The 24,496-nt window shown below is 49.2% G+C and overlaps 1 protein-coding gene across 4 annotated transcripts in view; it reads right to left on the bottom strand.

Moving 5' to 3' along the window:
• CUX2 (cut like homeobox 2) overlaps positions 1–19,288 on the bottom strand; it is a 328,903-nt gene extending 309,615 nt beyond the window's left edge. For 3 of the 4 annotated variants that reach the window (XM_055238684.2, XM_063614395.1, XM_063614394.1), the window contains exon 1: positions 19,066–19,288. In XM_055238684.2, the coding sequence (XP_055094659.1) occupies positions 19,066–19,128 (63 nt within the window). In that variant the 5' untranslated portion in view covers positions 19,129–19,288. Of the gene's footprint in view, positions 1–18,366; positions 18,460–19,065 lie in introns of those variants that run through there. The other variant, XM_055238688.1, reaches the window with a different exon arrangement.
• Between the last annotated feature and the right edge of the window lie 5,208 nt (positions 19,289–24,496).

The raw sequence follows: 24,496 nt of genomic DNA, 5'->3' as shown, positions 1-24,496 counted from the left end.
AAACTGGGAATAACTATACCAATATCAGACAAAATAGACTCTAAAGCAAAAAAGAAAAAAAAAAGTTACTAGGGAAAGAAGGACATTTGCTAAATAAAAGGGCCAATCTGTCAGGAAGAGATAACAATTATAAATGTATATATACACCTAATAACAGAACACTAAAATATATGAAGCAAAAATTGACAGAAATGGAGAAATAGACAATTTAACAATAGTTGGAGACTTCAACACCCCACTTTCAACAGTGCACAGAACAACTAGACAGAAGATCAACAAGAAAATAGAAGACTTGAATGACACCATAAACCAAGAACAGAGGGCAGTGACCAGTCCATGCTGAGCATGGAAGGTTAGTTACATTGAGGCTTTCACCTCAAAGGCAATGGAGGGCCATTGGAAATGGTACTTTTTAAAACAAAATGCATTTTTAATTGATACATAATATTTGTATATATTTATGAGGTACATGTAATATTTTGTTACATGCATAGAATGTGTAATGATCAAGTCAGGGTATGTAGGATATCCATCACCCAGGTACTGGAAACATTACAAGTCCTCTCTTCTAGCAATTTTGAAATACATAACACACTGCTGTTAACTATAGTCACCCTGCTCTGCTATCAAACATTAGAATGTATTCCTTCTATCTAATTATATGTTTGTATCCATTAACCAACCTCTCTTCATCGTCCCCTGGAAATTCTTCTTCTTAAACTTCTATTAAAACTTCTTAACAAGTTTTTAATAACCTCACTTGCTGATGTGGTCAAAAGAGTGGAGAAGCCAGAGTCAGGAAAGTTAGAAATTAGGAGACCTCAGGGATCTAGAACTAGAACTACCATTTGACCCAGCCATCCCATTACTGGGTATATACCCAAAGGATTATAAATCATGCTCCTATGAAGACACATGCACACGTATGTTTATTGCGGCACTATTCACAATAGCAAAGACTTGGAACCAACCTAAATGTCTAACAACGATAGACTGGATTAAGAAAATGTGGCACATATACACCATAGAATACTACACAGCCACAAAAAATGATGAGTTCATGTCCTTTGTAGGGACATGGATGAAACTGGAAACCATCATTCTCAGCAAACTATCGCAAGGACAAAAAACCAAACACCGCATGTTCTCACTCATAGGTGGGAATTGAACAATGAGAACACTTGGACACAGGAAGGGGAACATCACACACCGGGGACTGTTGTGGGGTGGGGGGAGAGGGGAGGGACAGCATTAGGAGATATACCTAATGCTAAATGACGAGTTAATGGGTGCAGCACACTGACATGGCACATGTATACATACGTAACAAACCTGCACATTGTGCACATGTACCCTAAAACTTAAAGTATAATAATAATACAATTTAAAAAAAAAGAAATTAGGAGACCAAAGTCCAGGGGAGAGGCAATGGGGGCATGGGTCCAAGTGACGATAGTGGAGATGGAGGAAGGAGATGGGATGCAGGAGGTATCTAGGAGGTAAATCCCCAGGATTTAGGGATGAACTGGACATGGTGGGCATACAGGAGAGGGAGGTAATCAGGGTAGCTCCCAGGTTTCTGTCCTGTAGACCCGGATGGAGCCATCCCTAAGATGAAGACCCTACAATGGAGAGGAAAATTAGGTTTTGAACGTCTTGACCTGGAGACATCTTTGAGACAGACATTCAAGAGAAGTCAAATAAAGTGGCTTAAAAAGAAAGAAAGAAATGTCAAGAAGGCTGTTGTACAGAGAGGTTTGACACCCAGAGGCAGGGACTGGAGAGCTGGGAGGCAGTGATGTTGTGGATACAGATGAGGTCACACAGGGTCGGGGCACAGAGTGAGAAGAGATGGACCTTGAAAGGACCAACATAATTAGAGGCCAGCCAGAGGAGGATGGGTCTGAAAAGAAACAGGGAAGTGGTGGCAAGAGGTAGGAGGAAACGAAGAGAATGTAGTATCAGGAGGGCCAAGAGGGGGCTCTGTGGGGGAAGCGGCAGGGCGGGTGGGAGATACAGAAATGGAGATAGAGTGTGAGCCAGATGCTCTATAAATGTGGCTGAGAATGAGAGGAGGATGTAGGTGAAGGGTTTCTCTGCCCTGCCTTCCTTCATATATCCTTTTGCCTCAGTTTCCTGCTCTGCAGAATGGGAGGTGGTCCAACGGCTAGGTGGGTGGAACCATTTCTGACAGGCTCCAAGCACCATGCAGAGGTTAGGGGCTGCTAATCTGCACTGAACAGTAAAACCAGGGAGCCCCTGTCCTAGTGGCAGACCTGATGGTCTGCCTTGTCCACCTCCTTGGTCACAGACCATCCCCCTTGCCCAAAAAAGTCTCTCTCAAAGACCTTGCTGGGCTCCAATCTGCTACAGGACAGAGCTTGGTCCTTCCTGGGCCCATCCAGGGTTTGGTGACCATGGCTCCTGTGGTGTCTCCTTGAAGGCAGGCTGCCCTCAGAGACCACCCACCCTCTACCTAGGCTAGAGAACATCACTGAATCCAGATGGGGAAGGAGGGGAGAACTACACGTCCCAAGCCTAGAACCCTCTCCAGCAGCCCTCACCAACCTCACAGGCCTGCAGGGCCAGTGTTTATCTCCCCTCTTGGTCCCCACAGCTCTGTGTACAGCCTCTGATTACTGTGCTAATTATGTCATTTTGGGGTTATTTCACTACAGTTGACTCCTCCACCAATCTAAAGCATTCTTAAGAACAGGGATTGCTTTCTTTTCATCTTTACATTCCTAGTGTTGGCTGAGTAGATGTTGGATGGATGAATGCATGGAGGAAGGGATTTTCATTGGATGCACAAATATGTGGATGGGTGGATGAGAAGGTTGCTGGGTGGCTAAGTGGATGAATGGATAGATGAATGGGTGGGTGGATGGGTGGAGGAATTCATGGATGGATGGATGGATGAATTTGTGGATGGACGAATTCATGGATGGATGGATGGATGAATTCATGAATGGATGGGTGGAAGGATTCATGGATGGATGGATGGATTCATGGATGGATGGATGAGTGGACAGATGGATGGACAGTTAAGATCAGTAAGAAATGGGGAAGTACAGCTGGATAAAGTGTTAGGTAGATGGATACAGTGGATGAGAGAGCAGATTTATGAATGAGTAGATAAGACAATGTTGGGTGGGTGGTGGATGAACGGATGATGGATGATAAAGAGGTGATCCCCCAACCCCTGCTACCTCCAGTCCACAGGTACTCACAGACTAGACAAAACTAAAGGGTGAAGAAAGTTCTCTTTATTCCATACTCCAGCCCACATGCCCTGCAGTCCCCCAGGTAGACATTCAACCTCTCTTACACCTAACAGCATCCCCATATATGAAAGTCAGCACACGACCCCCTGGGACAGAACACCTGCATGTGGCCCGGGCTCTACAGCCACGCCGTCTTAGTCACCTCATCTTTTTATGGCCTTTCCTAACAAGTGGCACCTGGAAACACACTGGTAATAATGCCCACAGAGACCACTGGGCAAAGGGCTCTTCTCAGAACATAACCCAAGCCCCCCCATGACCCTCCTTGCACCAGCTCTATGTCCAGGAGAGGAGAAGGCACCCCTTGCCCACTGCATGCCTGCCGCTAAAAGCCTACAAATCCACACCAGCTGGCCACTCACACAGAAAACCAGCCATACCCTTACCAAGGAAGCACAGCTTCCACCTTGCTGGGGGTACCAGGCATGTCCCCATGGCAATCTCTCCACCCCCACAATGCTGTAGAGTGCTAGTCCTCGAAACGTTTGTGAGCCCAAAGGCTTCCCACCACGAAGAACTCCTCTCTGGGCAGAGATAACAACCAGTTCATCACAGACGCTCTCCTTTGCCTATTTTCCAAACGTCCCCTCCCTTCCTTCAATGTTTCCTATCAGGCTGAACCCAGTGGGAGCCAAACATAAATTAGATCTCGTTTCTCCCGTTTTAGACCCTCAGTATCTTCCCACTTCCATGATAATAGAATCCAAAGGAATCCAGCCACTACCGTGGTCTAAAAGGGCCTGTGTGAGCGATAACCACCTCCCCCTGTGACTTCTCTCCCTCCCCTCTTCTCCCCTCTCTAGCCTCACTGGCCTCCCTTTGGTTTCAGGACGTTCCAAGCTGAGTCCCACCTCAGGGCCTTTGCACAGGCTCCTCCTGGAGCTGTGAGCTCCCCTGCCTGAAGTGTGCCTGCACAGTTCCTCTTCATGGTTCAGGTCTCAGCCTAAATGTGACCTACCCAGTATGGGCCTCCATTATCACCCTGAATAAACAGGTGGCCCTTCCATGTGATTTCAGCACTCTTTCCTCCATTCTTTCTATTTCTGTCATTACACATTTATTTGTTTAGCTTGCCCTTCCACATTCAGCACCTGGCATTGTGTGGGGCCTATAGCACGTGCTCAAGAAATATCTGCTATTTGATGGATGAATGTCAGATTCAGAGCAAAGACTCTGGCCGGACTGTCTGGGTTCGAGTCTTGTGTGACCTTGGGCTAGTAAATGAACCTCCCTGGGCCTCAGTAGCCTCAGCTGCAAAATAGGGTGGCACCAGAGCCTGCCCCAAGGGATGCTGGGAGGATTCGATGAAAGAACAAACGTCAGGGACCATTCTCCAGCCCTAGCCCCAGCCCCAAGTCCTTGCTTCCTGGAGCCAGAGCAATGAGTATAAGGTCTGCCATGGAAAGAAAGAGCTTGTAAGGTAAAAACGCGAACTGTAGAGTGTGGCTGGTACAGCCACAGAAAGGAGGGCTGGACTTGGCTTTAAAAAAAAAATCTAAAAAACTTTTTTAATAAAGGCTACAAGTCTATCTCCTTCCTTCTTTATCAACGACACGATTTGTTGACCGGGGAGGCCATATTGACTAAATAAATCTTGATAATGACCACAGCAGCAATCAATACCTGCTTATTATCAGCCCCGGCCGAGAATTCCATCTTGCGGAACACAGACCGGACGACAGGGCGCGCCACGCGGCTCCGGGACCCAGTGGGGGCCGGGGATGGATGGCCGGGTGGCACTCATTCTCCAGGCTGGGAGACACGCTGGGAACGGGGAGCTTTCTCTCACCTTCCCCCAACCCATGCTTCTCAGGTTTTGGGGCCCAAATCCATTTCCATGAGTTGACAGTGACAAGGTATCTTCAGAGGTTTTTAAAAAGAACAGAAAGGGGCCGGGCGTGGTGGCTCATGCCTGCAATCCCAGCACTTTGGGAGGCCAAGGCAGTCAGATCACATGAGGTCATGAATTCAAGACCAGCCTGGCCGACATGGTGAAACCCCGTCTCTACTGAAAATACAAAAATCAGCCAGGCGTGGTGGCACACGCTTGTAATCCCAGCTACTTGGGAGGCTGAGGGAGGAGAATTGCTTGAACCTGGGAGGCGGAGGTTGCAGTAAGCTGAGATTGCGCCACTGCACTCCAGCCTGAGCGACAGAGCTAGACTCTGTCTCAAAAAATAAATAAATAAATAAAAATAAAGCATAAAGAGAAAAATACTGACATAGTGATTGTAGATGGGGGAACCTCAGCAGTGGTGTGAGACAGCCATCAGTCCTGGGAGGGGCACCTTTGGCCATTAGTGAGGCCAGAGCAGGAACATGGGTGGCCAACAGCCCTGGGTCTTGGGTTCAAGTCCAGGCTGGGCCACTTCCTGGCAATGTAGCCAGGGACTGAGCCTTCTGTGCCTCACTCTGCTCATCTGTAAAATGGGAATGGTCATAGTTTTCCCTTCATAAAGTTGCTGTGGGAATTAAAAATAAGACAATATAAAGGGCTGTGAACACTGGCTGGCATTGCAGTAAGAGTGCAAACGCCATTTGTTAAAGAAATCCCAGGCCTGCACTGGTCTCTCCGCAAGCTGTCTTCTGACCCACAAAGCCAGGCCCAGCCTTACTAAGCCCTGCCAAGCGGCATGCAGGGAGGCCTGACTCCTGTCCCAAGCTTCTCTGCAAAGAGCCAGTGCACCTGGCTGCTGGCTGCTGGCTCCGGGTGGGCCAGGCTGGGAGGAAGACCCAGGTTAGATTCCTGTCCTTATGGGGTGTGGTGGGGGTTCCTGCGCCTGGCTGGAGTTCAGGTGAGCTTCTCTCATCTGATACCTGAGCAGCTAATACTGCAAACAAATCTCTAGGCTCCACCCAGATTTGGGCACCACTGAGCTGACCAGTGAGGGCCCGGAGGTGAATGACAAACAACTATGATGGCAATAATAATAAAGGTAATACTACTCGCTCTTGTTTACTGGGGAATGATGGTGTCCCAAGCGTGTGTTATGAGCTCTCCATCAAATCAAATCTTCTCAATGTCTCTATGAGGTAGGGGCTGTGTTTCAGTCCCATTTTACAGATGAGGAAGCTGAGGCTTACAAAACTGGGGAGTTGCCGAAAGCCTCCCAGTGAGGAAGTGGCAAGACCGGGGTCTGAAGCAAAATCTGACTGCTCCAAGCCCAGCTCCCATCATTGCAGGTGCAGCTCCCAAGGCAACTGAAATTCAACAGGAAATGCCCTCCCATTTTAAGAAAGATAATAATAACAATTGCTAGTAAAGATAATAAGTAGCAATTAATAATAATCACCATTAGGAAAGGCTCACAACATGCCCAGCCCTAGGCCAAGTGTCTATATGGAGCTGTCACTTTCTACTTCTCACGATCTTTGAAGAAAAGTAGTTCTACCTCCAAATGATTATGAAGTAGAAGCTTTATGAGGGCAGGACTTGGTCTGTTTTGTTCTGTGCTACACTCCCAACACCTCAGGCAGCTTGGGACACATAGCTGGGGCTGAATAATGCTCATCAAATGAATAAATGACCTGTCTCAACAAACCAGGGATGCTCCATTCTAGACAGAAAAACTGGGGCCCAGTCACAGAAGGAAAGATGGGTCTCCCCCCGATTATAAACGAGGGGTCCCTGTGCATGGTGGGAAAGAAAGCCCCTCAACCCTGGGATCACTGTCCAGAGACCCAGGCCGCTTTCTCATGTCTGCTGGGCTGATCCAGTGGGCCTGGGAATCAGTGTCAGGAGAATAATGTCACCCAGGTCCGAGGACATTAACTGGCTGTCTTGTGTCCCGGATGACAGCCATCTCATAGGCTGTAGGGATGCTTTCAGCTCTCTATGGCTGAGGCCACCAAATCATTGCTTATGGCCTACAGCCTTCCAGCAATTAATAAATAGATATACTAATTAGATGGGAGCTGCCTCCCAGGTTGGAATTGAGGTCACCCTAAGGCGAGACTGACGGAGCTAAAGGTAAACAAACACTGCATAAATGTCTTCTTTTGAGAAGTGTCTGTTCATGTCCTCTGCCCACTTTTTGATGGGGTTGTTTGTTTTTTTCTTGTAAATTTGTTTGAGTTCATTGTAGATTCTGGATATTAGCCCTTTGTCAGATGAGTAGGTTGCAAAAATTTTCTCCCATTGTGTAGGTTGCCTGTTCACTCTGATGATAGTTTCTTTTGCTGTGCAGAAGCTCTTTAGTTTAATTAGATCCCATTTGTCGATTTTGGCTTTTGTTGCCATTGCTTTTGGTGTTTTAGACATGAAGTCCTTGCCCACGCCTATGTCCTGAATGGTATTGCCTAGGTTTTCTTGTAGGATTTTAATGGTTTTAGGTCTAACATATAAGTCTTTAATCCATCTTGAATTAATTTTTGTATAAGGTGTAGGCCATCAGAGAAATGCAAATCAAAACCACAGTGAGATACCATCTCACACCAGTTAGAATGGCCATCATTAAAAAATCAGGAAACAACAGGTGCTGGAGAGGATGTGGAGAAATAGGAACACTTTTACACTGTTGGTGGGACTGTAAACTAGTTCAACCATTGTGGAAGTCAGTGTGGCGATTCCTCAGGGATCTAGAACTAGAAATACCATTTGACCCAGCCATCCCATTACTGGGTATATACCCAAAGGACTATAAATCATGCTGCTATAAAGACACATGCACACGTATGTTTATTGCGGCACTATTCACAATAGCAAAGAGTTGGAACCAACCCAAATGTCCAACAACGATAGACTGGATTAAGAAAATGTGGCACATATACACCATGGAATACTATGCAGCCATAAAAAATGATGAGTTCGTGTCCTTTGTAGGGACATGGATGAAACTGGAAAACATCATTCTCAGTAAACTATCGCAAGGACAAAAAACCAAACACCGCATGTTCTCACTCATAGGTGGGAATTGAACAATGAGAACTCATGGACACAGGAAGGGGAACATCACGCTCCGGGGACTGTTGTGGGGTGGGAGGAGGGGGGAGGGACAGCATTAGGAGATACACCTAATGCTAAATGACGAGTTAATGGGTGCAGGAAATCAACATGGCACATGGATACATATGTAACAAACCTGCACATTGTGCACATGTACCCTAAAACCCTAAAGTATAATAAAAAAAAAAAAAAAAAAAAGGTAAACAAACACTCATTCGCCACAGGCCTGAGGCCGGTGCCCAATTCCCAGCAACTTTCAAGAGCCAGTGAGGGGTGAAGCAGCCAAGGGTCCCCCAAGACTGCCCCTCAAGGTGAAGTCAAGGGGCAACTGCCCCCTACCTCATCCCTCCTGTGGATTCAGCCACCCCATCAATCAAATATTTATTGAGCACTTACTATGTCCCTGTCCTCCCCAGAAAGGGAGGCAGACAGTAAACAAACGAACAAATAAATACACAAATAAATATTATCACATCAGATGAGGCAGAGTGAGGAGAGGGGAGCTGATTTGGAAAGAGAAGTCAAGGAGGACTTCTCTGAGGAGGTGGTATTCGAGCAAAGGACCGAACTAACTGAAGGGAGGTGTTTGGAAATTGTCTCAGAGAGAGGGAACAGTAAGTGCCAAAACCCTGAGGCTGGGACATGCTTGGCTTGTTTGAGGCACAGCAAGGAGGCCACAGGGGCTTGAATAAAGAGGGGGAGAATGACAGGGGATGGGAGGGGGATAGGATGAGGGGATCCTAAAGCCTGAGGGCAAGTAAGGACAGGCAACCAGGAAAGAGACAGTGCTGGGAGTGACAGCTCCCCGGCCTCCCCCAAGACATGACAGCGACCTCAACAGAGCGTCTCCTACACCCTGAGAGCCTCATGCAGATGTCCCAATCCCATTTCTTCTTTCCTGTGGGACAAGAAACACACTTGAAGGCAGGGTTATATGGCAAAGAGATTTGTAAGGGTCAATGCCTGCACCTGCCGCAGGAAGCCAGTGTGAAGGAGAGAGAGAACAGAAGGACAGGAGGAAGGTTGTTTGGTTGACGGAAGCTCCTAGACTACCATGGAGTTAGCAGAGGGGTCCCATGTGTCCCAGGTACGAGTCTGTGCCAGAATTTCTGCTGCACTCTGCCCCTGGCTGGGCCAGCTATGGGATGGATTTCCAGCGCAGCACGGGGGCCTATCACGCTCCCTGAAGTCAAAGATGAGCAAGATGCATTCTCATGGAATGCCCTTTCTCCTACTACCATTTCTATCTCGTGAGTATGCACAGGGCAACTAGGATTCAAATCCCAGCTCTACTTCTTTCTTCCTAGATATGTGTCCTTGGGCAAGTTATTTCCCCTTTCAGAGGCACAGTCTTCTCATCTGGAAGATGAGTGTAGCAATGGTACCTCCCGGAGTGCTGGGATTACAGGTGTGAGCCACTGTGCCTGGCTAATTCTTGTATTTTTAGTAGGGACGGGATTTCACCATGTTGGCCAGGCTGGTCTCAAACGCCTGACCTCAAATGATCTGCCCGCCTCATCCTCCCAAAGTGCTGGGATTACAGGCATGAGCCACCGCACCCAGCCACCATGCAGTGTCATATTATAGCCTCCATCCCTACTCCTCATTGGCAGGTGGCAAAAGTGAGAATGGGACAAACCCAGTAGCCTGCTCAGAATCTTCCCCCTCCATACTGCTTTCTTCAGTTCCTTGGAGGCACAATTCTTCCACCCTTCTCGGGGTCTCCGCAAATGCTGTTCTCTCTTCTGAGATGCTTTTCCCTAACCTTGTCCTTGAGATCGCAACAGAAGGGTCACTTCTTCCAGGAAGCATCCCCTGAGGTCCAGACCCAGGCAATTCCTTTGCCATATGCTGTCTCGGAATCTATTCCCCTTGCCCGTCTGTGAAATGGCACGTGCATCCACTCGTCCCGTGGCCTGTGGGCTCTGAGAGAGCTGGCATCTTGCCTTCCTTGCTTACTATATCATCTTTAATATGTAATTATTAGTTATTGTATTTGTTTTTTATATATAATTATTAATTATACCACAAGTGGTGAATGCACAGTTCTAGAGTGAAGGATAATAGCAATTATTATTCATTTTAACATTCTATCAGGTTTCAATGTGCTGGGCATGGATCTCAGTGCTTCGTATGCATTAACTCACTTAATCCTCAAAACAGGCTGGGCACGGTAGCTCACACCTGTAATCCCAGCACTTTGAGAGGTTGAGTTAGGAGAACCACTTGAGCTTAGGAGTTCGAGACTAGCCTGGGTAGCATGGTGAGACCTCCACTTCTACATTAAAAAAAAAAAAAAAAAGCCAGGCATGGTGGCGGTGCACCTACAATCCCAGCTACTTGGGAGGCTGAGATGGGAGGATCACCTGAGCCTAGAAGGTTGAGGCTGCAGTGAGCCCGGATGGCACCATTGCACTCCAGCCTGGGTGACAGACTGAGACCCTGTCTCAAAAAAATAATAATAAAAGTCCTCACAATTCTTAAGGAGGTGGCTACTACTATTATCCCCATTTTATATATGAGACAAGTGAGGCTCAGAAAGGTTAACTGACTCATCCAAGGTCACACAGCTGGTAAGTGGCAGAGCTGGGATTTGAACCCAGGCCTGCTGGCTCCAGAGTCCAGGTAGTCTTTGGGGGTGCAGGGTGTAGGGCTTGATTCTGCAGCTCACACCACATCCCCTGGGACACCCGCACCCACAGCCACTCGTAGCAGATGACAGACACTCACAGGCATCTGTAGCAGCAAGGCCTAGGAGTGATGGCCCCACTCAGGGAAATCTGCCCTGGACTGGTGGCCCCTGTGACCCCTGTGGTCTCCGGATCCGCAGCACCCACAGTCCACACCGGCGGCTGGGCAAGTCAATCGACCATAATGGTTCCCCGGGAGCCATTTACCCCGTCCAGCTTGAGCGACGGCGGCTCAGAGTCTTAAGCACCGTTGGGCCCCCCGGCGTCTCTGGGCAGACGACCAGCTCAGGCCAAAGAGGCCCAAGGATTGATTTCTTTCTTTCTTTTTAATGACAAATGCATATCCTGGAACTGCTGTTTCACTGGGCTGAACTGAAGACTGAGAGGCTGGGGTGCGCTCAGGAGGGGTTTCGGGGGACAGCCACAGGCCCACTTTTGGGGGTGTGGGCTCCTGGGAAGAAGCAGAGACAGCAGGCTCTGAACCCTACTAACCAGGTATCTTCATGGGTTGGTCAGGAGCCTTTCATTTGTTCTGGAAATGCAGCCTCTTCTGGAACTAGGCACTGGGAAGGTGCGGCCTGTGGCCTTGAGCTACAGAGAAGACCCTCCTCAGGACCCCGACAGCTGGCCTGACCCACTGAGGACCCCTGGCACAGGGCCCTGGCACTGGGCGTTCCCTCTGCCTGGAAATGTGCCTCCCACGTCTCCACTCCCCTTCTCCATTGGACCTGCCCACTGTGGCCAGAATTCCTGATTTTCAGGCGACACTGGTCACCTAGATTTCTTAGCTAAATCTCTTGTGTTTTAAATGCTGACAACTTACACAAAAATGTTTTTAAATATCACACTAATCTAGACAGACACATCCATGGGCCAGACACAATTTCTGTGGTCAGAGCTCCCAAAATATAAGATCCTACATATAATATTAGTACAATACTAATATAGTAAACCCCCAATGGAGTAAGAGAGAAGAGAAAACTTGCTCAGAAATCTCTAAAACAGCCTGCAAGGCCAGCAAGTTCCAGCCGCTGCTGTTTATTTGGTTTTCTCCTCTCATACTCTAAAAATACCAATAACAATACGAAGTCACTCAGATTCACAGGGCAGCAACTCTGTGCCCCACACTGTGCTAAACACTTTCATGTTCAAAGTGGTTTAATCTTCCTGAACAACCTAGAAGGCGGAGACTATTATTAGTCCCATTTAAAGATAAAGAAAGTAAGGCTTGGAGAGGTTAAGTGACTCATCCAAGGTCACACAGTTGGTAGGTGATGGAGCCAGGATTTGAAGCCAGGCAGGGGCCTCTCACTGCCCTGACTCTTCATGCTTCTCTCCGGAGGGAAAGGGTCAAGAACAAGTTTTGGGAACTGAGTTTGATCCACTTTAATACTCTTAACTGAAAAGTTAAAATTTCAGCCATGCCACAGCCTATATATGACAGCCATGACATAGACCAGTAGACCCAGGGGAGGCAAACTACAGCTCTCAGGCCAAAACCGGCCCCCTGCCTGTTTGTATAAATAGTTTTATTGGAACACAGCCACGTCCATTCATTCTCATTGTCTGTGGCTGTTTCATGCTAATGGCAGAGCAGAGGCTTATGGCCCATGAAGCCCAGTGTGTTATTATCCAACTCTACAGAAAAAGGTTGGCCCCATCTGATGGTAAACCTAGCATGTGTAGAGAGAGACCATACCCTGAGAGGTTTCTATGGTCAAAACCCTCTGGGGTGTCCTTAGCAATATGGGAGCACATCTGCATATTACAGTGGGGAAACAGTGGTGGAAGCTTCTTTAGTTTTCTTTAGGCTGAGTGGTCATGACATTTGGGCTCAGAATGAAAGAGATGAAGGAGCCAACCACAGGGAGATGGGAGGAAAAGGGTCACAAGCAGAGGAAAGCATACATGCAAAGGCCCTGAGGTGGGGATGTGCTTGATGTGTTTGTGGGACAAAGAGAAGGCCGCTGCGGGACAGTGGTTGGAGAGGGAGCCAGAGAGATCGCGAGAATGGGGCAGATCCTGGGGGATCTGTCAGGGGAAAGGAATTTGAATTTTAATCTAAACATGATAGGAGTATATTTTTTTCCTTTTCTTTTTTAAACAGGGTCTTGCTCAGTTGCTCAAGCTGGAGTGCAATGGTATGATCATAGCTCAGTGCAGCCTCCACTTCCTGGGCTCAAGCAATCCTCCTACCTCAGCCTCCTGAGTATCTGCGACTGCAGGCAGGTGCCACCATGTCCAGCTAATTTTTTTATTTTTTGTAGAGAAGGGGTATCACTATGTTGCCCAGGCTGGTCTCAAACTCCTGGCCTCAAGCAATCCTCCCGCCTCAGCCTGCCAAAGTGCTGGGATTATAGGCATGAGCCACCTCGCCTGGGCCATGATAGGAATATAATGTCTACATCCTCCAAAACACTGCAAGCCATTTTGGTGAAGGGCTCCTTGAGGCTTAGAAACCAAGTAACTCCATCCTAGACATAATTTTTTGTTTCAAAAATATTGCTTAAAAGGTCAATAGCCCCACCACCATGACCATGATGGAGAAAGAAGGGGAGGGGCCCAAGGTCATCACACTGATAATCCCAGCACTTTAAGAGGCCGAGGCTGGTGGATCATTTGAGGTCAGGAGTTCAAGACCAGCCTGGTCAACACTGCAAAACCCCATCTCTACTAAAAATACAAAAATTAGCCAGGCGTGGTGGCGTGCACCTATAGTTCCAACTACTTGGGAATCACGCGAACCCAGGAGGCGGAGGTTGCAGTGAGCCGAGATCGTGCCACTGCACCCCAGCCTGGGTGGCAGAGCGAGACTCCATCTTGAAAAACAAAAAAGAAGAAGATAATGCATTTAAGAGACCCACAAAGGTGTCAGCATCCTTCACCTTTACAATAACTCGTACAGCAAAGCTGGGCAAAGCCGGGCAAAGCCGGGCAAAGCCAGCTGACTTCAAGGGTTAAGAAGCAGGAGACTTGGGATGTGGGATGATTCACCCAGGAGCACTAGAGGCCACACAGAATACAGTTCTTAGGGTCCTTCCCCCCTGCCAACCTCTACCATCCCTGACACCCTCCAGTATATGACACCATCATAAATAACGAGCACCCCCAGAGGAAAAATATCAAACAGAAGATGGGACCCTGAATCCCAAGGCCAGGAACAAAGGCAGGTCACCATCTGAGTCCCCTTCCAATGCTTCACCTCTGCCAGGCCCGGCCTTTGAATTAGATAGCCAGGAAGCCACCGAAAATTCAGCCCTTTCGGAAGCAGCACAGAAAACCACAGTTTCTGGGCAGCCTTGTCTACCATCATCCAGGACCATATATTTAGCACCAGCCAAGGTGCTCACGTTTGAAATCCCATCTGTCGGAAGAAAGGTTACCACGACAGAATGTCAAGTTCGAAGATAGAATCCTCTTTTTAACAGGAGAGTTAAAAAAAAAAAAAATAAGGAAAAAAGTAAAAGAAAGAAAAACCACCACCACCATCAGAAAAGCTGTTCCCTCTGGTCAAAATAGCACCGTGCTCATCTGAAATAACCCAACGAGACACTTACTTGCTTCTTTTAGCTGGTCCGTGGTTTCTCCATTTTCTGCAGTGAATTCAAGTATTAATAAAAGAAATTTCAAGACCCCCCAACAGCAAAACCAGTGAGGGATGAGATGTTGCTTGTTTTTTCTTCTAGCATTCAAAGACAGAGCCCGTTTTTGAGAAGCAATCTTTGTCAAGTTGAGAAACTACAATTTTGGGATACCCAGAAAAGGCTGCTGGGTTCTTTAAATAAATTCTCAACACCTGTTTCTAGCTCTTTCTGCAGAAAAGGGCCACAGGGTGTGGGTTCTATGGACTTGGAGAGGCAGAGGGAATGGGGTCATCCACTGGCTGGAGTTATAAGAGAGTCCAAGGGTTTGTCTTATTCTCACCTAATGCCAACCCCTCTCAGGGGGCTGAGCCATGCCAAGCTCTGCAGGCTCATGCTCCCCACCTCAGCTGCAATTGGACCTCGGCAGCAATTCTATTATGGTGAAGTTTCCAAAGTTAGGATTCCGCCAACAGGGCTGATAGCTTATTTACTGCTGTCATCTATAGAAAGAGGAATTTTGACACATTGTTAAATGATAGCACATTTAGATAAGTCAAGCTGTCAGAGGCTCTAATGGATGTCTAAACTCTCTGTGGCTGATATGTAAAATTTATGCACTTCAGAATATCATAAGGTTATAATATTTTAATCACATCCCTGCTCTTTTCTAAACTTTGAGCAGGGGAAAATATTCCATCAAGCACCATCTTGCTCTCCTGCGCCAGGAGATTGAGTGTTCCCGGAAGTTTCTCCAAACTCCTTGGAAAAGTCTGGCCTCTCTTTGCTTATCCTGTTGATCTTCCTCCCAACTGCTGACATCCGAAGCAGAATTTGCCCCTTCCTCCCAAATTAGTACTGTGTAATCCTATCGGCCAAGCTCCTTTCTCCCCAGAAACACAGATGGGCATTTGGACCGGGGACCCTCATTTGGACTGGGTGCCCCCCAGCTCATTGTTAGCTCAATTAACCCTCTTTGGAGTCAGGGAAGACAGCATGGGAGACTGGACCCAGAGCATCGTAAAAAAAGTAGAGAGTTAAGCAGAAAAAGAAAATCATAAAGGTATGAATCCGGTTATGACGATTATACACAGAAAAGCCATAAAAAAATACTGCATTAGTAATGTTCACCATAAAGCAATCTTATAACCAAATGAAATATGCCTAGCATTATCTTTGGATGGAATTTTATTTCTTCTCGTTTCCTGAGCTGCTAGCAGCAAAGGCAAAAAAGAAGTAAAGATGGGGGGAGGCAGTTTCAGGAGTGCCGGAGTAGGATGGCCCATGTCAGATCACCTTTACCATCGGCCCAAAGTCAGCAAGGTTGTTGACTGACTTCCAGCCTAGGAAAACAGCCCTGCTGTGTACAGAGACGGCGCTGGAAGGAATAATAACTGGAACGTTTCCATTTTTGAAAAATATACGTTTCCGGAGGGCTGGACCAAGGTCACCTTTCTTGCCAGGATCGGTATGGCGCAGCGACGTGGTATGGCCTGGGGACACGGGGCCGCCTATGCTGCCTCGGCCACTTTAATGCTCAGCAACCACGCTGCGAGAAACCATTCAACCTGAACAGCCAGGAATGAAAGCCACGCACCTCCTCACATCACAGGCAGCTCAGCCTCGGGACGCAGGACCACGGCTCTCCGGCTGCCTGGGGCTGGGCACGGGGACCTGCCTCTCCTACCTGGATCTCACAACAAGCCGGCAGAAGTTCTCCTTTCTGGCTATCTCCCCTATAAGAGGAAAGCAGGGGAGGGGGAAAAAATGAAAATAAAAGTGTGTCGTAGGAGTCACTGGCATTATGTACAAGAGAGGATCCCAAGCCAAAGTGCTTAGGCTCCTAATCCACTTCCAACAAAAATGCCATCAGTGAGGATATGGGGTGGGGTGGGGGTGGGGGGCTGCGGGCCTGTTGGCCAGGGGACCAACTGAAGATTTCAGGCTGGGGGTGGGGAACGCGGCAGATGGAGGGCCAAAATGTTTGCACGCGGCCACGGCTGCCACGTTTATTTCTCTGCTTTCTAGAAGTGTGCTGCCTTGCAAACTCCCACAGGGACACCCCCTCCACTTAATATCGATGTAAATGAGTTTATCCCCCTTCCCTGAGAGCCTTCTCCTGTGTGCCAGACACACCAGCCATTGTTTTAACGAACAACCCCCCCTCCTCCTTCACATATACACCCTGTAGGCTGGGAGGTCTGGGTCCTATCTCCCCATCACCTGAACAAACCCCTCCACCACCCCCTATCTTCATCCTTTCCAGTTCAAATTTGCTTTCCATCTATGCATCTTCTAAAACCCTAACAAAGGGTTCCCAGATCAATGGGCGTCCAGCTGGAATCAAGATTTGGGTGACCTCAACCGTTCCACAAAAGACCCCTTGGGTAGAAGATTGAAGAGAGTGAGGTTCCAACCTCCCTAGCTCAGACAGCCCCCCGGGAGCCGCACCCACCCCTCAGCACCCAGCCCCTGCCTCTCCCCGGGCTGCAGCCCGAGCTCCCTGGATTGAAAACGAGTTATCTAATGAAAATTGTGTTAACTGACATTCCGGCCGACCGGGAGCAAATACCAGCGCTGTAAATCTCGCCGCGGAAATTTTCTCCAGCCCAGAATAACAATAGGACCCTGCAAAGGGCTTTCGCCAGCCCTTCTGGTTCCTCTCCTCTTGTGTGCCACGTTCTTGTCATTCCTTATGTTACAGAACATCAATCATAAATAAAGACGCTGTCCCCCAGCCGTGCCCGGGTCTCATTTACAAACATTAGCAGGGAATACGATTACCATTGGCCTTCGTGCCAAGCCCAATGTGGCTGCCCAATTCTCTCTCTCTCTCTCTCTCTCTGCCTCCACAACCCCCACTCTTCCAGAAAGGCCACTTTAGCATCATTTAAGCCGGCAGGCACAGCTCGCAGCCCTGCCCGTCTCAGTTGGCCACCAAACTGTAGCCCCAACTCGAGTGCGGACCCGGAATTGCAAGGCACTCGGCAGTCATTAACTGCATGCCTCAGTGCCCCGATTTTCTCCCCAGCTCAATGGCTTTGGGGGAGGGGGAGAGCGAGGAGTGGGGCGTTTGGAAGGACGGGGACTGGGAAGCGGCCAGGACGGGGAGAAAGGGCGGGTGCTGGAACCACTTATCAGAAGAAACTTAACGAGATTTGCCGGCGGATTAAAAAAAAAAAAAAAAAAAGTGGGTCCCTTTTTATCTCCAGACTGATGATCTCGCGTCTTCCTCGAATGTCACGGTCAAGGCAGGATGCTCTAACCGCCCAGTTATCCGCACCATTTTCCCGCCCCTGATACCCGCCGCACCCGCTGAGACTTTGCGAGACTCCAAGGCTGGCGGGGGGTGGGGGGGGGCCTTGCCAGGCGCGTCTGGGGCACCCCGGGAAAGAACAGAGGCCGGAGCTGCGCCTCCACGGTGCGTTCTCTGAGATTCCGCCTCCCAACCCCGGCTCCTAGGGGGTCCGCAGAGAACACCTCCAAATCTGGGGGAGGCACACAGACTCCCATAAAGGGAGGATGGGGAGAAAGTGATGGGGTTTGGAAGAGTCGCCCTAGGGAAGGAGAAAGAAAGAGCAGGGAAGAGAGGAGAGAAACAGAAGAAAAGCAGAGACGGGAGAGAGGAGAGGAGGGGAGCAGCGGGGAGAAACGCAGGAGGCAGAACAAGCGAGGAAATCTCTCATTTAAAAGTTCCCTTGGGCCCGAGGGCTGGGAGTCACCTGCTCCGCGCCGCTCCCGGCTCTCCACCGCCCTGGAGGCAGGAGCGCAAACTTGCGAGCGCCCGGGCCCATCTCCACCGCCCGTCTGCGTCTAGACTTGGGAAGGGGATGGAAGGGGGGGAAAGGCAAGAAGCAAAGACGAACCCCAAGACCCCGGCCCGAGGAGAAGAGGTCTGCCGGCGCGGGCGGCCAGTCCGGCGGCGGTGGCTCTGGCGGCGGCGGCGGCCCCCGGGTGGCGGCGCGTCCGGGCTGCGCAGCCAAGCGGGCGGCGGCGGCTGAGGTGCCGGCGGGCGGCGGGGCGCGGAGCAGTCTCCTCGCCAACCCCGGCTCCCTCCTCCTCTCTCCTCCTCCTCCTCTCCTCCTCCTCCTCCCTGCCCGCCAGCTCCCTCCCTCCCTCGCTGGAGCCCCAGCCGGGTGCGGACAGGCAAGCGGCGCGCTCCGCGGCCTCCCCGGGCGCCGCGAAGTTGGGAGGCGCACAAAGTGCGGCTCCGGGGGGACCGCCGGGGGGTCCCGCCAGCAGCCCCCTGCCCGGGGCCGCAGCCCCTGCCTTCCCCGCGCCTCGCCCGGCCGCCCGGCCGCTCGGCCGCTCCGCCGACCGAGGGCTCACTAGCGCTTCTCCATGGTCGCGGCAGCTAATCGATGACTGAACCGAACAAAGAGCAGCGGCGAGATCAATTCCTAATACCTATCGATGGGCAGCGGGCGGCCGAGCCCCGGCGAGCCCCGGCAGCCGCCGCCCGCCGCCCCAGGGCGTCCGCCTGCCCGCCCGGGGACCTCCCCAATGCGCCCAGGGCGCGCCCGGGGGCTCCCCACGGCCGCGCGGCCGGCGCTGCCCGCACTAACCTGGAGTCGCCGTAGATCAAATCGCTTCCAATATTGAAACATCGATCCCACATTGGCGGCCATCTTGGGGGCTATCGAGACGCGCACACACAAGAGTTTGGCTTTTCTCAATGGCTGCACTCAATATCCGGGCTGGACTCCCCCCAGCCCCGGGGCCGCCGCCGGCCGCCCGGGCCCTGAGCGCCGCGGCCCGGGGCCCCTCGGGCGCCCTCCGGCCTCCTGCCGCCCGCTGCCCCTCGCCGCCGCCGCGCCGCCGCCGCCGCCGCCGCCAACGGGCCCGGGAGCCGTGCGCCCCCCCGACCCCCGGAGGGCGCGGGCGGAGCGCGCCGGGCGGGGAGCTCGGCGCCCGCCCGGGGGAGGCAGCCGGGGATGGGGTGGGAGGGGAGGGGTGGGGGGGAGGCAGCCTCTCCGAGAGGCGCCGGCGCCGCCGCTGCCCTGCCTGCCGCCGGCTCCCGGGCCCGCGGAGCGCTCGCTGCATCTCCCCCCCAAGTCCGGGGTCGGTGTGCCGCGCGATTGCACTTGACTTTGGCTTTTTGCAAACTTATCAATACTGACGTAACGTGCTGATCAATGCAAAGGGAAGTTTGGGAGGGGGAGCTGCGGGAGGCGGGCGCGCGGGGCGCCTGCCCCCGCTTGCACCTGTCTACCCCCCGCTCCCGGCATTGCACACTTTAAAAAAAGTTAATAGTTTGAAATGCATTTTTTTTTCTTTTGCAATCGGAGCACACACAACACGTGCCTCGGGCTGCCGCCGCTCCTCCGCCAGATATGCTTGGGATCCGAGGGTCGCAGCCAGCACTTGGGGCTGCGTAGACGCGCCGGCCGGAGGGGGGGGTGGAAGCCGCCCGGGGGCGCCACTGAGTCGTGGGAAATGTCACCACCACCGCCCACAGTTTCCGCGCCATTATATTATTATTATTGGCGGGGAGGGGGGCTTCGTCTGAGTAGTAGCTCAGGGTTCTTTACGGGCGGGGGCCGAGGGCGGGGCCTCAGGTCCTTTGAATAGGGATTTCTGTTATTATTTGGGGGGTCTTTAACCCAATTATAGGGACTCCCCCACAACTTTGCAAGGTGAAACCCTTTTACTGTGATGATTATTATTGGAGGTTTTATTATTTGGTTCTGAACCAAACCTCGGGAGGGCCTTTTCCCCCAATGGGCTTGTTTTATTGTCATGACTGTTGAGGGTGTCCTACCCCTGCTGTGGGGGCCCGGGATCCTTAACAACCTCGGAGGTTTCTGCTATTGTTATCATCATTATTATCAGGGGCTCCGTTCTTTGCAACATGACATTCCTTTATTGTGATTGTCTTTGGGGAGAGGGTCTTTAGCATGGCTAGAGGGAGGTTCTGGTCCTTTGCAATTCTTCGGACTCTTGACAACCGGGGTGACTGGGTTTCTTGTTTTACATTTTTCTGTTTTTTTTGTTTTGTTTTGTTTTTTTTGTTTGTTTTTGCCTCTGTGCAAGTTCGAGGTCCTCTGTTTCCTCCCGACATCTCACCTCCGGGGGAACTCATACTCCCAGCCCCTCCATCACCAACCCCCTTACCTATCCCTGCCACCATCCCGAAAGGTGAGGTCACCCTTCCTCTCTGGTTTATTCCCCTGACACATAGCACCGCACCCTCTTCCCCACTCAAAACAAGGAGACATGTTTTTCCTTTTTCTGTGATCAAAAGATTTGCTTTTATGGACAGCAAATGGAAATTATATTCTTTTTATGACCCAGCTTGGACTTCTGACATCACTCTTGGTCTGGGACAATAGATCAATACAGTGGGTTATAAAAAAGATAAAGTTTAGAAGAGTTATAAAGAAGAGAGAATCATGATGGATATTTTTGATGATTTTCCAATATTTGTGTCTCAGAGCACGTGCTTTGAGGCAATTAAAGTTTTTAATGTAATGTAAATAATTGTTTCATAAATGCTTCGGAAGAAGGTGTGATCTTTCTGAGCAATCATTTGAGCTGTTTAAAAAATGAAATGTGATTTAAACAAGGATACAGTATTTCTGTTTCCATCCCCATACATTTTCCATGAGGTCTGGGTAAATATATTAATGCAGGAGTTGAAAGACGCGTAAGACCAAAAGTACTGCATTCACCCAGATGTAATGAATTAGGCCTAGTTAGCAATTCCGAGTGGCCTGTTTCCCTGCCAGATTAAATTGCACGTGATGTGTGGTTTATCTCAGCTCTCGATAACTTCAGGTTTAAATTACAGCTCTCATTCTGCAAAATGAATTTAGGGAAATTTCATAACTATCACATTACAATTTTTTAAATGGCTACATTTTTCTCCTGAGCATCTGTAAAGCTTGTGGCTTCCTTGTCTTTGGGTCTGCTTTTTAAAGTCCTGTAATAAAAAATCTAGAGTGAGTGTGAAACCCTTCCCAAGCCAAGGGTTTGATGAAAAAAATTATTTTAAACTTATGTCTGATTTTGCAGTAACAGGACACATTGACATCGTGTACCTCCTGATATGTTGTGCTTGAAGGACGCATCACTTCTGTGGTATTCCTGCCAAAGGGGTATAATCTAAATCTAGTTGTGAAGAAATATCAGACAACCCCAAATGGAGGGGAAAATTCTACAAAATAAACAGCCTGTTCACTTCAAAAACATCAGTGGCACATGAAACACACAGAATAATGGAGGAACTATTTCCAATTAAAGGAAACTAAAGAGACTTGACAAGTGATTATAACATACAATCCTGGATTTTCTTTTACTATAAAGTGGATGAATTAGAACCAATGGCAAATTTAAAATAAAGTCAATAGATCAGATAATAGTGTTGTATCGATGTTAATTTCCTGATTTTGACTATTATACTGTGGCTATGTAACAAAATATCCTTGTTTTTAGAGAACACACTGAAGTATTTAGGGATAAAGGGACAGACATCATGTCTCCAACTCTCAAGCAATGCAGATGAAAATAATATGTATCTATTTATCTATATATGTCTACCTAGAGACAGTGATAAAGCAATGTTGCAAAATGTTAACATTTGAAGGTTCTAGGTGACTAGTACACAGAAATTCCTTCTACTTTCTTGGCAAGATTTCTAGGAATCTGAAAGTATGTTAAAAGAAAAAAATAGATAAATCTAGGTCTGACTTCGTTTCACCTGTTAGGGACTACTGGCTTCCAAATAAAAATTCGGCACAGGACTTTCTACTTTCCTGACTGAAGTAGGCTGCACCTTTGACCCAGTAGGAAATTGCCACAGCAAACATGCTTACTGACGAGCAGCGAGAAAATCCAATAATTCAGATTGTTTTAAGTCTGTGATATTCTTAAATGACTTAATGCAGTGGGTCTCTGAAGAATTCCGACAATTTTAATGGTAGAAACTTGCAGTCCCACAGAGGAATGGGTTGCTACATAAATACTGAATGATCGTGTCTTTCTGTCTGGGCTGAAACATATTAGCTTTGCCTAGTGGCTTATTGCTTTATTCACAAAATAAATTTCAGCCGTCTCTCCCCACCATATTCCAAGTGCATCGTGTGCCTGTGCTTATTAGATGTGGGGGCTTCTACTCCAAAGGCATCTGTAACCATCTCAGACTTAGCAATAATGAACTAAGCAGATAAGAGTTTACCCCCAAACAGAGTTAGCTGGGGAAATATTATGGGTGGTCCTTAATGAAGGATAATAAGCCAGGAAATTCAGACTTTGTCAGCAGACAATGGCCTTAGATTTAAGAACTAAAGCACTAACGTTTTAAATATTTTTGTGAAAAGCTGTTTTTCATGTTCTTAGCACACCCTCTGCCACAAACACACACACACGTAGATAGATAGGCAAAAACTTAAACAGTTTCCAGATTAATTCCTGATTCCCAAAGACTCACACATCAAGACGAGTATTAAAAAATTACTGTAGAAAAGAAAGTACCTCCCCTCCCCCAGAGGAATCAGAGGGCAGCTTGGGGCAGCCTATACTAACAGCAGAAGCAGGCAGAGAGCCGGGATCCTTTAGGAAATACACTAACTGTGCAAGAATCCCGGGGAAGATAATGGCAGGTCCTTAGCCACATATATAATGATATGCGAAATCCCCAGGATCAAAGCTGGAACAAAAGAAAATGTCCTTCGGTAGCTCCACGTTGCCCACTGCAGCTGCCAGGCAGGGAGAAAAACAACTACAGAATCCGAATTCATCTGGAAGTATTAAACAGCACTAGGAGTAAGGGATATGGGACTGTCTGGTGGACACCTGCAGGGTGTGTTCCTGGAGGCTGGCCCGTGGTTAGGTCCAGGATTCTGTGGCTAGAGTGACCTGCTATAAGGTCCAATCCTGGCACGATGCTGTCAACAACTGCCATTAGTAAACACCTACTGGTTGTTGGATGCTTTCTAAATAAACCACTAGCATAACACAGTGGCTAGGCGCACAGTGGTTAGGAGCATAGAACGTAGTGGTTAACAGCCATCTGGAGCCAGATTGTCTGGGTGTGAATTTCAACTCTGCCACTTACAAGCTCTGTGACCTTGGGCAAGTTATTTTACCTCTCTGTGCCTCATTTTCATCATGTATGCAGTGGCGCTAATAATTGCGCCATTGCATACATGTGATGAGGATTAAATTAGTTAATCCATGTAAAGCACTGTGTAAATGTACAGCATCTACTAGACCTCATTATTATTGGCCTCACAATGGACTGAGCAGGGATTGGTATTCCCATATTGCAGATGCAAAGACTGAGGCACGGAGAGAAGTGGTTGGCTCATGGTCACATGGTTGTAAAGGGGTAAAACCAGGACTAATACCTGGGTTCACTCACAGCAAGTCGGAGCTCTTTGCACTTGAGGCTGTTCTGCCTTTCATGGAGGGGGAGAATGGGTGCAAAAGCAGACTCCCAGAAAGCAAGGGCTGCAGCCTGAGCCATGTGCCGATGCCCAGTGGCCAGTGCTCCGTGGAGAGAAATAACACAAGAAGGACAGGCTCCCTTGACCTGATTCCCCTCCAATGCCAGGGACTAGTTAAATAAGCAATCTTGTATTCAAGCTGTGTTGGTCATTCCCCTTTTTCTCTTCTCCTGCACCATTATCCACCTGCTCAGTGCCCAGGAAGCCGACCTCTGTGGACCACATCTCCCAGGCTTCCTTGCTCTCTGGCTTTCATTTGGGTTTGGCTACTGGGAGGCCCTGGTAGGAAATAAGAAGGCAGGAGGAGAGAAGGTTGGGGTGCTCATTCCCCAGCTCCCTCCCTTCTTTGCTGCCATTTTGGCTGTGACTGGGTCCTTCTACAGATGCAGCCCCTGTCAAGCTGTCCTTCTCCTTCTCTCACTGGGTCCCAGCAACTGCTCCCTCTTCCTCCTGCTTCAGGTCTGGGATGGAAATGGCTTTCCCCTGTTTCTGGCACCTGGTGGCCTCAACATTCCTCTGCCCACACCTCTGCAGATGGTCTCCTCATTTA

Source organism: Symphalangus syndactylus, chromosome 13, assembly GCF_028878055.3.
Source record: "Symphalangus syndactylus isolate Jambi chromosome 13, NHGRI_mSymSyn1-v2.1_pri, whole genome shotgun sequence".
Taxonomy (NCBI): Eukaryota; Metazoa; Chordata; class Mammalia; order Primates; family Hylobatidae; genus Symphalangus; species Symphalangus syndactylus.
The sequence above is the reverse complement of the archived record's forward strand: the minus strand, read 5'-3'. Positions and strand labels throughout refer to the sequence as shown.